A 13,777-nucleotide genomic window follows, 5' to 3' on the forward strand; every position below is an offset into this window, starting at 1 on the left:
GGACTGGTGACAGGAAACCTGATTTTTAGTTCCATTTGCATCACACTTTTGATAAATCATTTTACTTAGTTTCTGTTCCTTCTCTCTTCATCTGTAGAATAAGGGATTGGAGGAATGGATGATTGATTTCCTATTGTCTTTTTGAATTCTCAATCTATAATCTGATTTATTTTCTCTAGATCTGAATTTTATAAGCACATTGTGCTTTCTGGAGGTTCTACCATGTATCCTGGGCTGCCATCTCGTTTGGAACGTGAACTTAAACAGCTTTACTTAGAACGAGTTTTAAAGGGAGATGTGGAAAAACTTTCGGTAAGTGAGAGCAACATCATGGAGAGAACTGTAGTTTTAGAATTCTAATTTGATCCTGACAGCCACTAGAGGGAGCCAGGAGCTCAGCTTTTGCATTATATGTAATCAGCTAGAACAACTTGGAGAATGGAGTGATGTTTTTCTTGCATCTTCTGACTTAGTGACCAGACAGGACCAAACCTTTCAGGCAAACTTCAGAGATTGGGATAGAGTCACATAGTGATTCTGAGAATTATCTTTTCTGATTTTATTATTTATAACCAATTCTCCAACTGAAATGACTAAACATTTCTCTTTGCTTTTCTAAATATTTGCTGTCTTTACTTTAGACTAAACAAACTCCTTTACTGTCCTTAAGACTTTTATTATGTGTTATAAAACAGTACAGAGTTAAAAATTTGTATATGCCTTTCCTATCCTCTTCATTGCTGACTATTTAATGAGCTGTTCTCCTCGTTGATCATTTCCCATACCCACCCCATTTAACCCTTTATTTCCTAAAACCAATTCAATATATCTCCTCCAAAACCCTCTCCTGATCTCTGAATTTCTGAGGCAGCTAGGACCTGCAGTCAGGAGTACCAGAGTTCCAATCTGGCTTCAGAAGTTTACTAGTTGTATGACTCTAGCAAGTCATTTAATCTCTCTTTGTCTCAATTTCCTCAAGTATAAAATGGAGATAATAACATTACCCACTTTTCCAGGTTGTTGTGAGGATCAAATAAAATAACATATGTAAAAAGTGCCTAGTGGAGTATCTTGCACTTATAATTGCTTATTTATTTCCCTCTTTTCTTTCTCAATTGATGATGTTATCTCCCTCTCAGGCAACCAATTTGAAAATTCTGAATCATTTTTGACTCTTTCCTCTCTCTTTTCCTTTATAACCAATTAGGTGTCACATCCTGTGGAATTTCTTTCTGTGGTATTGTTCATATCCATTGCCTTCTTACCCCAAACTATAAGTTACAATAATTTTACTATTTTCTGGTCTCCAGTCTCATCCTCTTAGAATCCATCATAGCTATCATAGCTTCTAATGAAGCTATCTCCTTCATATAGCTGAGATGACGTATCCTGAATAAAAATCTTTAGTCTTATCAGCAAAAAGGGGACTTTATTTAGTCCCCTTCAGGTACCCTGAGTTCCAGCCCAACTGGACTACACAATCTCCTTGAGTATTTCAATATTTGCTGTGATTTGTTCTAATTTTTCTTTAATCTCTGTTCTTTTGCCCAATGTGTCTTGTCTGTTGATATTCTATGTAGTTTTCAAGGTCCATTTTAAATACTAGCCAGTCTTCTTTAATTACTCTTGGTGAAAATTTAACATTCTTCTCTACATTTAAAACATTTTGCTCAGTCTTATTTGCCCTTGTCTATGTTGTGCTTTAGTTCTGTTGTATTGTAAGCTGCCTTTGAGGACAACAATTGTATTTTATTTCTATATCTTCACTCAGTGCCTAAAGGGAACCAAGTGTTCATTAAGTACCTATAATATATCAGATATTGTGTAAGTACTTTACAGTTATTATTTCATTTGATCCTCAAACAACCCTGGGAAGTAAGTACTGCTCTTCTCATTTTCCATTTAAGGAAATGGAGGCATTTAGAGGAAGTGACTCTCCCAGCTCACCCAGCCAATAAATCTATGAGGCTGAATTTGAATTCAGGTCTTCTTGACTCTAGAGCCAGTGTGTGGGCAGATCACTTTAGGTCTCAGTTCCCTAATTTGTATAAATTATTTCTAAGGCTCTTTACAGTAAAGTAAAGATTTCCTAGGTAATAGTAGAGAATATGTTTAAGATAGCCAAGCAAGAGTATAGAGCAGAGGTCCTTAACCAGGGTTCCTTGACCTTGTTTTTGAAATAAATTTATAACTACTTCAATGTAATTGTCTTCTTGTGTAGTCATAGCTATATTTAAAAAGGAAAAAAAAAACATTCTGAGAAGGAATCTATAGATTTCATCAGGTGGCTGTCTCACCTGGGAGAGCTTAGTGCTCTTATTTCCTTACTTATCTTGGTTATCCATTCCCAGTTATCTGGGAGTCTTTCTTTGTAGAGGAAACAAAAAGTAGGAATCTAACATTTATACCTTCTCTTCCCTATTGATTATTCAACATAACTTTAAAAGCTAGTTTTGTTAACCTTGGTTTTTACCTCACTTTCAACTTATTCTTTTCTTAAGCACTTATAATATTCTGGATTATGCTGTGCTTTTGAACTCATTCTCCATTACCTGTCTTTTGACATGTTTTTTTAGGTTTCCTCTGTAGCCATGTTAAGTGCACGACAACACCCCCTTTTCCTTATCCAGGTTTTTTCTTCTTTATGTCTTTAGGATTTCATTATTGAGCCCTTTCTGTGTGACTCCCTATAGAATTTTAAACCATAACATTGTTTCCTTTTTTAAAATTTTTGCGAAATATTTCTCCCCAAATCTAGGCTTTGCCTAGCTTTCTTGTCTTCTGTCACACATTTCAAGACAAAATGGTCATTTTCCCTAAGGCTTTGATAGAAAAGTGATAAGTCAGTCTGGTGGCAGACTTGGAGCTGGGAAGACTTGGGTTTTATTCCTTCCTTTGACACTTATTAGCTATGTGATTGTGAGCATGTTATTTAACTTCTCTCCACCTTAGCTTCTTTATCTATAAAATGGAGGTGGAAACTATGAGTACCTACCTCATTGATAAAGATCAAATTAGGCAGTATAAGTGTAATATAAATATGAAGTGTAGGTAGGATAAAGCATTTTGAAAACCCTAACATGCTATATAAATAATAATTTTAATTATTTACACCCCAGAAACAAGTTCCTCTTTTGCGTGAGAATTAAGTTTCAGAATAAGACTTTTTCCTGGTTGATCCCTTTTACTTGGAAGGATGCAATTATCATTAAAACATAACAAGAAAGGACTTGCTATTCTGCATTTGGCAGACCTCCAGTAGCTGTCCACATAATTCAAATTCTATGTCACTACTATATCATTTCCCTATGCTAAACTTATAACTTATTTCCTAAACTCCACATATAATTATTTTTTTGGCCTATTTGTCTTGTAGTATATTCCAAAGAAAAAATGACTTCCATTTCTCTTTCTATTAATCTTCATCCAAATATTCCTCACTATATTTCTCCCTTCTGGTTCCTAGATTTCTGAACATGAATAAACTCAATATGCAATGCTACTCCTTATTGCCCCCACATCTCCTTAACTTATTAGGAAAAGTATACTTATTTAATGAGTGTTATCTGAAAGAGGAAAGCTAGCTATTAAAAAATATCTAAAGAAAAATGAAGTCTGGATACTATTATTTGAATAATGGCTGAATAAGCTATTCTTTAGACTCCTTGTCTTTCATTCTGCTGAGTGGTGAAGTGAAGATAGTATGTCCCCAAAGAAATATATATAGGTCAAATATGAAAGAAATAGAAAATAATTGTAGAGAGGCAGGCTAGGATTTTAAACTTTTGTTGTTATCCTGAACCCCTATGACATTCTGATGAAGCCTGTTGAGCTCTTCTTAAAATAATGTTTTAAATGCATAAAAAATATAGAATTACAAAGAGAAACCAATTACATTGAAATAGTTACCAAAATATATATTTAAAAAAAATCATAGGACCTCAAGATTAAGAACACTGTGCTAGGTGGGATTAATACAGGTTTCATGTAGAAAGTGCTACTTGAACAGCTGAGTTTTGAAGAAAAAGATGAAAAAGATGAGCATTACAAGCAAATGTGGGAAGAGTGAGACAGTTTGGTTAGGAAAGGGAGCAGTATATAATAAAGTAGGAAAGAAAAAAATCTCTATCAATATGATCAACTTTTGAATTGGCCTAGATCTCTGTCTTCTCAGTTTACATTCTATGAGGGGAAGACAGCATAGATCATCATAGCTAATATTTGCATAGCCTCTACTATATGCCAGCCACTGTTCTACATACTCAGTGGATCCTTGTAATACTCCTGCAAAGCAAATGCTGTTATTAGCTCCATTTAACAGTTGAGGAAACTGAGGTAAATAGATTAAGTGACTTATTCAAGGTCACACAACTAGTAAGTTTTTGTGGTCAGATTTGAACTCGGGTTTACCTAAATCCTGGGGCAGCTAAGTGGCACTATGGAAAGCGCATCAGGCTTGGAGTCAGACACTAGTGTGACCCTGGGGAAATCACTTAACTCTGTTTGTTCCTGTTTCTTCCTCTGTGAAATGAACTGGAGAAGGAAATGGCAAACCATTCCAGTATCTTTGCCAAGAAAACCCCAAATGGGGTCATGAAGGATTGGACTCGACTGAAATGATTGAACTTCTGTTACTCCAGAACCAGCTGTCTTTCCACTGTGTTACTTTCCTGTCCCAACATGAAACATTTATATAAATACAGGAAATAAAAACAAAGTAGTTAGGGAAGCTCCTATAGGGAGCAGTTTGAATCCAGTCCTTGCTGGATAAATAAAAAGCAAATATGAATAATTTATATGTTGTAAATAATCACTTCAAAGTCATAAAGAAGTGCAGATTACACTAATTTTCCGCCAAGTAATTTTTGGATTGTCAAAAATTACAAAACTTAACAAAATTCCTCCAATAGCAAGATTGTCTTATATTGTTATAGGGACTAGTAGTAAACTTTTTTTGTAGAGAAATCTGGTATTACACAAGGAAAATTACAAAAGTAGCCATATCATTTAGCTTGGTATAAAAATATCTCAAGAAAACCTCTATTTTCAACATTTGAATAATATTCTATATTAAAGCAATTAATACAATACTATAATGCAACATAAAATTAACTGATATATAAACAAACTTGAAAAGACATGAAGCAAGTGAAGAAAGAATAGCATAAATGCAAATTAAGACTATAAAAATATATTCTAAAATGTAGATCAAAATTGAAAGGGGAAATAGCATAATTAATACATAATTTACATTTTAAATATAGTGATTCCTTTTTAAAAGATAATTGTAAATGCATGCTGGTTGGATTTTTTTTTTTTTTTTTTTTTTTTTAATTGTTTTAGTCTTGACTGGCTCTGAATCTTTGTATCTATTCTCAGTACTTTAGTACTGTGCCTTGCTTATTAGGTAGTTAATACTTGTTGACTGCCTTCTTACCTACTAACTTGGAGATCTCTTTTGACAAATGTTTAAATTAAATTACACATTTGAAATATTATTCACCTTTTTACTTGTCTATCCTGTCAAATTAAGATTCACTATTCTATATATGTGACAAAATGGATAATTTTAAAAGGTAATTAGTTGATTCGTGTTCCTCTTTCCTTTTCTCTGGTTCTAAGAAACAAAAAGTCACCTTTAGCCTTGTTTCTTTCCAAATGTTGATTATGATTATGCCCTTTTATTTTAGCCAGTACAGAGATTGTTTTCACTTTTCATTGATACATTTGTTATTTCATGAGCTTTTAAAATAGTAGGAATAATAGCTAACAGTTATTTAGTATTTACTACTGAAAGTAGATACTGTTTTAAGCACTTTACAATTATTTCACTTGATTCTCACAAAAATCCTAGGAGTTAAGTACTATTATTATCCCTATTTTTACAGATGATAAAACTAAAGAAACAGTGATCAAGTGACTTGCTCAAGAGTCACACAACTATTGAGTGTCTGAGGGCAAATTGAATGCAGGTATTCTTGACTCCAGGTCCAATTTTCTGTATACTACACTGCTACCTGCATCTATAGTTTGCTTTTTAGTAGCCTCTATTTTAAGAATTATTTCATTGTTATGGGCCAGAACTCTGAACTTGAAACAAAATATTCTTACAAGGTACTAAAGTCAGTGTAATTGATCGAGATAATAGTTATCTGGCTTAGCATGGTTCAGTACGATAGATTTACTCTTACAACAAATAATGGTTTCTTAGTGATACAATGATTGGTTTATACTCAGTGTGGGGCATATAAGCTAGAAGCTCTCAGGGCCAGAGGAGACAAGTGCACTAGAAACTCTCGGAGGTTGAGACACATTCATTCCATCATCCATCTTTGTGGTGGCTGGAGGCTGAAGCACAAACCTTTGGATTTGGAGAGATTCAGAGGCCAGAGAATACAGAAGGCTGAAGGCTGAAGGCTGAAGCACAAGCCCCTGGACTTGAAGAAGATTCACTTCATCTCACATCTCCTTAGTGTCAGGCTCTCCTCCTTCGCTTCTCTACTGAAACCAAGATTCCGGAAGGCCTCCAGAAAACTAGCCAAGCCCCAAGTGAAGGAGATAGGACTTTGAAGGAGACCATAAAGGATTTGGACTTTAACCCCTGGCTACTCGTGTGGTGATTACTGAACTGAAACGAAGGCTGCTCCCAGAGACCCCAAAGAAACTGAAACAGAGAACACTATATTTCCTCTTATCTCTTTTAGAACATTTTATTTCAATTTGGTTCTGTAGAAAAGGGGTTTGTCAAGATAAGGTCAAAATGGGTTCATGATTTAAATATAAAGGGTGATATTACAAGCATATTAGGAAAACAAGGGATAGTCTATCTCAGACTTGTGGAGAAAGAAGGAATTTATGACCAAAGAAGAACCAGAAAATATTATGAAATACAAAATGGGTAATTTTGATTATATTAAATTAAAAAGATTTTGTACAAACAAAACCAATGGAGCCAAGATTAAAAGGAAAGCAGAAAACTGGGGAAAAAATTTTACATCCAAGGTTTCTGATAAAGATCACATTTCTAAAATATATAGAGAATTGAGTCAACTTTATAAGAATAGAAACCATTCTCCCATTGATAAATGGTCAAAGGATATGAACAGACAATTTTCACATGAACTAATTAAAGCCATTTCTAGTCATGTAAAAATGCTCTAAGTCATTATTGATTAGAAAAATGCAAATTAAGACAACTCTGAAGTACCACTTCACTCCTTTCAGATTGGCCAAGATGATAGGAAAAGATAATGATGAATGTTGGTCGGGATGTGGGAAAACTGGGACATTACTACATTGTTGGTGGGGTTGTGAACTGATTTAACCATTTTGGAGAATGTTGAAACTATGCCCAAATGGCTATCAAACTGCATACCTTTTGATCAAGCAGTGTCTCTCCTGGGTCTGTATCCCAAAGATACCATAAAAAAGAAAATGAGATTTGGATTTTTAAAAAAATCAAAGAATCTCAGAAGCCAACTAGTCCCAACTTAAATGTGTACAAGAAACTAACAATTGTCACTGCAAATGACACTGACGAGTGGTCATCTTGTCTTTGAAGCTCTCTAGTGTGGAAACACCTACTACTTTCTAAAGAACCCACTCTGCTGCTTTACATATAGTTGGCACTTAATAATTGTTTCAATTGCATTATATTGAATAGATATTTAATTGTTAGGAATTTAATCCTCATTAAAAACTTCATTCTGCCTCTCTTTACCTTCTTATTACTCTTCTCATGCTCCTTTAGGGCCAAGCTGAACATGCTTAATTCCATCTCCATATTCATCTTTTCAAATACTCAAAGACAGCCATTGCTACACTTTTCAGAATGGATAGTTGGCTATCCATTGGCTAGGCTATTCATTGAAATGGCAAATTCCCTGCAATTAGGATTTTAATTTTATCTCTCTCCCCTTTTTAGAAATTTAAGATACGCATTGAGGACCCACCTCGCCGAAAGCACATGGTGTTTCTGGGCGGTGCAGTTCTGGCAGACATTATGAAGGACAAAGACAACTTTTGGATGACCAGACAAGAATACCAGGAAAAGGGTGTTCGTGTGCTAGAGAAACTGGGCGTGACTGTTCGATAAACTCAAAGCTTCTTCCCATCACATCTTTAAAGCTTTCTTTTCCCCCCCCTCTTTATTGCCAATTTTTGAACTCATTCAGCTACATCACATGGAAAAGGCCTCTCTGTGCCCTTTGACATGAAAGGTCAGGTTTTGTTCTGATTTCTCTGGGAAGCTTTGGTAAATGTTAGTTAATGTGGCTAAATTTGACTATTTAATTTGCCCACTTCCCTACAAACAAAACAGGAGAGCTAAGGGCCCTGTCTGTTGCATTGTTTCTTCTCTGTAGGCATTTGGATAATTCCTGTAGACTTTTTTATTTTCAGTTTACTGCTATAATGCTGCTAGCTTTTGTCTTTAGCACACCAGGTGGTTTGCCTTTCTTAGCATAAGAAAAACTTTTACAGCAGCTTTTATATCCTATTACTTTTGTGGAGGAGTTACCTTTGCACCCTTTGTAGCCTTTCTTCCATAATGTGGAGTTTTAAACTGTCACTGCTACTACTATAAATACCTTAAAGCCTTCCATGTTTAATGTCTTGGGGAAATAATCTGGCTGTAAACTAAACAGTTAAAGTTCTCCTCCCTTTCCTCCAGAGGTTAGTGGGGATACGGGAGTGGAAATGAGTTGAGAGATACTGTATTTTGATTTTGAGCTGTATATCTTTTCTGTGATCATTTAGGGTGAACTTTATTTACATTCATTTTATTTTGTAAGTTTTCCATTTTAATTTTGGTATACATTTCCATATGATAGAAAAAGCAAGGGTAGAGTAATATCTAATCCATTGCCATATGGTTTAACCCTAGCTTAAAAAAAATTTTTTTTTAATTCCATACATCATCATTCTGGGACTGGTTTCTCTAGAATTTGTCAAGTGAAAGATGCTTTTTAGTAATTCTAAGTACAGAGAAAAGCGTTACTTAAAAACTGAATTGTAAAATCGGTTATTTTTCTAAAGTGCTTTTGTTTATTTCTAAAGCACTTATATTAAATTTTGCAGAGGCAGTAATCTGATGCCAAGTACTGTTCTTAAAAAGTGGAGATTTCCTGTAACTGACCAGTGCTGATTTAAATAAAACAAGCAGATATGGTTGCTGGCAGTAATTAAGAAGAAATACCTCTACTTGTTGGATTAAAAAATAACATTGGGTTATGGGACTTGTTGCCAGTTGATAAATATTCATTCACAAGTAATTTTTGCTTGTCTTGATTTGATACTGGGAAGGGGGTAGGGTGAAATTCAATTGTTTGAAATGTTGTTTACAAAAGAAAAATCAAGATTAAAAATCTCTAACAACTATTGAAAAAAAATAATTGTAGCTGCTAACTATCATCCATTTTTTAATGCTTGAAAGAAGAGTTGTGTTATGTAACTGCATAGCAGGCTGTTGGTTATGCTACATCATCTGTATAAAACTACACAATAGTTCTTAGTATTTATTGGAAATATCAAATAATATCATGCAGATGAAGTTTTTTAATTTTTTGAATAAAGTAACAGGAAATCATATAACTGATTTTAAAAATGAGCATTTTGAAGACCCTTATTCCAGAAGTGAAGTTTATTCACAAATAGTGATGTCTTAAAAAAGGGAATAAAGATGATTGGACCTATGTTTTCATTTAATGGAGACTTCTCTCAGAAGAGCATCCTCGAGGATCCTTAGGAAAGTGTCCTAGGCATTGAGAGGTTTAGTGACTTCCCCAGAGACAGGACATGAACCCCCAGGCTTCCTAATTTCCAGGCCACATGCACCCCTGCCTCTCATTTCTGAAACTTCTACTTTTTCCCTCTTTTGGACTCACTAAAATCAGAAAAATTGACTTAGGCCTGTATTTATGAAAACTTTAAATCTGTTTAAAAGCAACAAGTACAAAAAAAGAAGTTATGCAGCCAGTATTTTGATAATGGTGATTAAATTTGTTTAACCCTTAACTTGGAAAAAGGCAAACTTATAGGCATGCTGGATGTGCTTTCAACACCTTTACATATAATACGAGGTAATAAATTTGAGTAGTATTGATATGAAGTATTTGGATTCTTAAAATCTTCTAAATGGACTTCATTGGGTGGGATACTCATATAAATATAAATTGGTTACTGTCTTGAGCACTGGCCATGTCGGATGATCCACATTTAGGAGAAGTATTGGCTGCTATTTTCAACATTAAAGGAGTAACTCATTTTACCTTCAGACAGTTGTCAATCCATGGAATAAATAATTAAAACAAATTGGACATTGTTTTTAAAAAATTGTTGAATTCTGAATTGAAAATTTTCATTATACTACTTACCTTTCTACACTTACTATAAAATTCCATTTTAAAATCTGATTCTCATGACTTTTGAATGAGTACATTTAGAAATGTCTTTTTGGGTGTCTCTGATTAATTGGTGTTTTTGTTGTGTCAGATAAAGTTCCCACAGGGGAAGTTTACAACTGCTTTCACAGCTTACAACAGAATGCTGAGAAAAGAAAATAGTCACTCAAATTTATAATTATGATACTTTTGAATTTTTTTTTAATCTAGAATTTGCTTATGTTTTTGACAGTTAAAGGGTTTCTTAGGGTTTCATCCTACTTTTAAACATCTATCTGCTTTAAAACCACACCAAATCTTGGTATTTAGGATGTTAACCCAGGTAAACAAAATCAAAAGCATTATTACAGTTCTGAGCAATGTTAAAATATCTGGAAAGCCATTTGAGAAACTGTCAATGGATATTTCAGTAGTTTTAAATTTAATTTGAGCACGGGCCTTTTTTATTGAAAAATAAAATAAAATTTTTCAGAGTTTGTTTGGTTTTAGTCTTATCTTTTGATAATTGTGTTTGACTACATTGTTTTTCATTTTCATTCATGTTTTGTTTTGCTTTGTTAGAATGTGATCAGTTGACAATCTTTAGGAAGCATCTTATGAAAAAGATTAGGCTGAGTTTTCCCCCTACTTCCACTTCCACACTTGGCCAAATCCAGCACTGTTATTTTGGTATATTTACTAGTTTTGTTTTATTGAATGAAAATTTTAAGTAAGATAGGCCATGAAAATTAACAAAGTACAGATTATTAGTAATCTAGTACAAAGCTTAGATAATAATCCATTTTCAAGGTTTAATAGCTTTCATAAAGGCCTTGACAATTCAGGTTTTAAAATGAACTGAATTGAGAATGGATAAAACAATCTGAATGTCATATATAACTAAATATCCACATGATAACTCTCAATTTATCCTCTTTATGATTTAATCAGGGTTGGTGGTGGAGTGGTAGTAAATGTATGTTTTTCCTTTATTTATCCATATTTAATTATCAGCCACTCCAATAATGTTGTCCTTTTTATCTTTGAATTCCTTTATTTGTTTTTACCCTATAGTTCTCAGCTTTGGTTGAATTCTGTTGTGTTTTCTTTTATTCCCAAGCTACTTAACCAAAAGTCTTGCTAATGGAGTCTACTACAAATAAGCACTTTTTAATATCAACAGGGTTCTCTTATATGACAGTCTTTATTCACTTCCTATTGACAATAATAATATACTTTCTTTGTATCCTCAAGTTCTCCTAGAGTCTCCCAGCAGTCACCCTTAGACTCCTATTTGAATACATTGAGGACATCTCAGGTGAACTTAAGTACACTGTTCTCTGTGTCCCTAACCCATCTTCTCTCTAGCTTCACAGGTTGAAATAATAATTGCTAAAGCTAACCCCACCATCTACCACATGTAGACATGTTTTTTTCCGGTTTTTCTCATGCATAAAAAACCTTATTTGATCCATCTGTCTCTTTAAGCTTCCATCTCAGCTCTTTGCCCTTTAATGCCAAGTTTTGAAAAATAGCCAATACTTCTGCCTATGTTATCTTACCACCTACTTAGCTTCTTGCAATCTTATTTCTATTCCCTCCATTATACTAAAACCAGCCCTCTTCCTATCACTAAAATCTATTCTTTTGTATTTTCACCACTTTTTTTTTTTTTGACACTTTCCTACACCTGGTTTTCCTTCCTGTCTGAACACTCACTCTTTTTATTGACTTTTTTTCATCTCTCTTTCAGGTGTCTGTTCTTAGCTACATTTTCTTCTCTTTCCCCCCACATTTATGACTTCCATACTCATCATTTTTCCTAGCCTTTCCACTCTTCTCAGAACGCTGTCCCAAATAAGTGGTTTTTTTTAATACAAAGGAGGAAAAATCTGCTTAACTGATTAATACTGCAAAAAAAAAAAAGTTCTGAAAACATGTAATGTGAAATACTTGCAGAACTTATATCTCTATAAGAGAATAAGTTGGTAATGTCTTTTCATCTGTCTTCTTTTGATCCATGATAGAAATTTTGTATGTGAGTGTGTGTTATTTCCATTTATTTGGTTGTAATTATTGTATATATTGTTTTCTTGGTTCTACTTATGTCATTCTGCATCAGTTCTCATTGATCTTTTCTATGCTATGTATTCATCCAATTTTCTACTGCACAATAATATTCATGTCCTACAATTTATTTAGCTATTCCCCAATTGATGGGTATTTGTGTTGTTTCCAATTCTTTGATATCCCAAAAAAGTGTTGCTTTGTTTTTGTATATATTTCTTATCAATGACTTCCTTGGGTATAAGTCCAGTAATGGAATCTCTGGATCAAAGGGAATGCACATAGTTGTAACTTTGTATAGTTCCAAATTGCTTTCCAGAATGTACCAACAATGTCCCTAGTTTTTCTAACATTGCCCAGTTGATTATTTTTAGTATCCTGCTGGAATTCTCTATATGTTCACTTGCTATATATCAAACTTAATAGGTTCAGATCTGAACCTATCTCTCCTCTATCATCTCTGTTATTGATGGTATGGTAATTCTGGTTATCCAGTCTTCTGATCTCTAGATTGTAATTCTTTAAATACAGTCAAGAAGACTTACATTCAAATTTAGCCTCAGGTTCTCTCTAAATGCATAGCCCTAGGTAATTCAATTAACTTCTGTTTACCTGTTTCTTTAACTATATAAAATGAGGATAATAGCACCTGCCTTCCAAGATTGTTGTGCGATCAAATGAGATATTTTTTAAAATTTATTTTATTATTACAGATTTTTATTTACAAAACATATGCATGGGTAATTTTTCAACATTGACCCTTGCAAAACCTGTTCCAACTTTTCTCCTTTCCTCCAGCCCCTCCCTCAGATGGCATGTAGTCCAATACATGTTAACTATGTTAAAGTATATGTTAAATTCAACATATATGTACATATTTATGCAGTTATCTTGCTGCACAAGAAAAATCGGATCTAGCAAGAAAAAAACCTGAGAAGGAAAACAAAAATGCAAAGCAGACGATAACAGAAAGAGTGAAAATGCTATGTTGTGGTCCACACTCAGCGGCCACTGTCCCCTCTTTGGGTGTAGATGGCTCTCTTCACTGAAAATTGGAACTGTTTCATTGTTGAAGAAAGCCACGCCCATCAGAGTAGATCATCGTATAATCTTGTTGGTGCCATGTATAATGATCAAATGAGATATTGGTAAAGCATTTAGTACAGTGCCTAACACCTAACACATAGTAGGCATTTAATAAATGCTTCTTCCCTTCCTCTGTCCTTCTGCTTTGCCACATACATCTAGTCATCATATTTTGGTAATTCTACCTTTAAATTCTGTTGCATGATCATAGTCTCCCAAATAGTCTTGTGACTTAATCTATGCCC

General features: G+C 34.0%; 1 protein-coding gene across 2 annotated transcripts in view; it reads left to right on the top strand.

Annotated features, from left to right (window-relative positions):
- The window catches only part of ACTR2 (actin related protein 2), a 57,551-nt gene extending 46,680 nt beyond the window's left edge, over window positions 1-10,871 (top strand). For both annotated transcript variants that reach the window (XM_031950586.1, XM_031950587.1), the window contains 2 exons: window positions 180-312; window positions 7,925-10,871. In XM_031950586.1, the coding sequence (XP_031806446.1) occupies window positions 180-312; window positions 7,925-8,095 (304 nt within the window). In that variant the 3' untranslated portion in view covers window positions 8,096-10,871. The remainder of the gene's footprint in view (window positions 1-179; window positions 313-7,924) is intronic.
- The last annotated feature ends 2,906 nt before the right edge of the window (window positions 10,872-13,777 follow it).

Source organism: Sarcophilus harrisii, chromosome 2, assembly GCF_902635505.1.
Source record: "Sarcophilus harrisii chromosome 2, mSarHar1.11, whole genome shotgun sequence".
Classification (NCBI taxonomy): domain Eukaryota; kingdom Metazoa; phylum Chordata; class Mammalia; order Dasyuromorphia; family Dasyuridae; genus Sarcophilus; species Sarcophilus harrisii.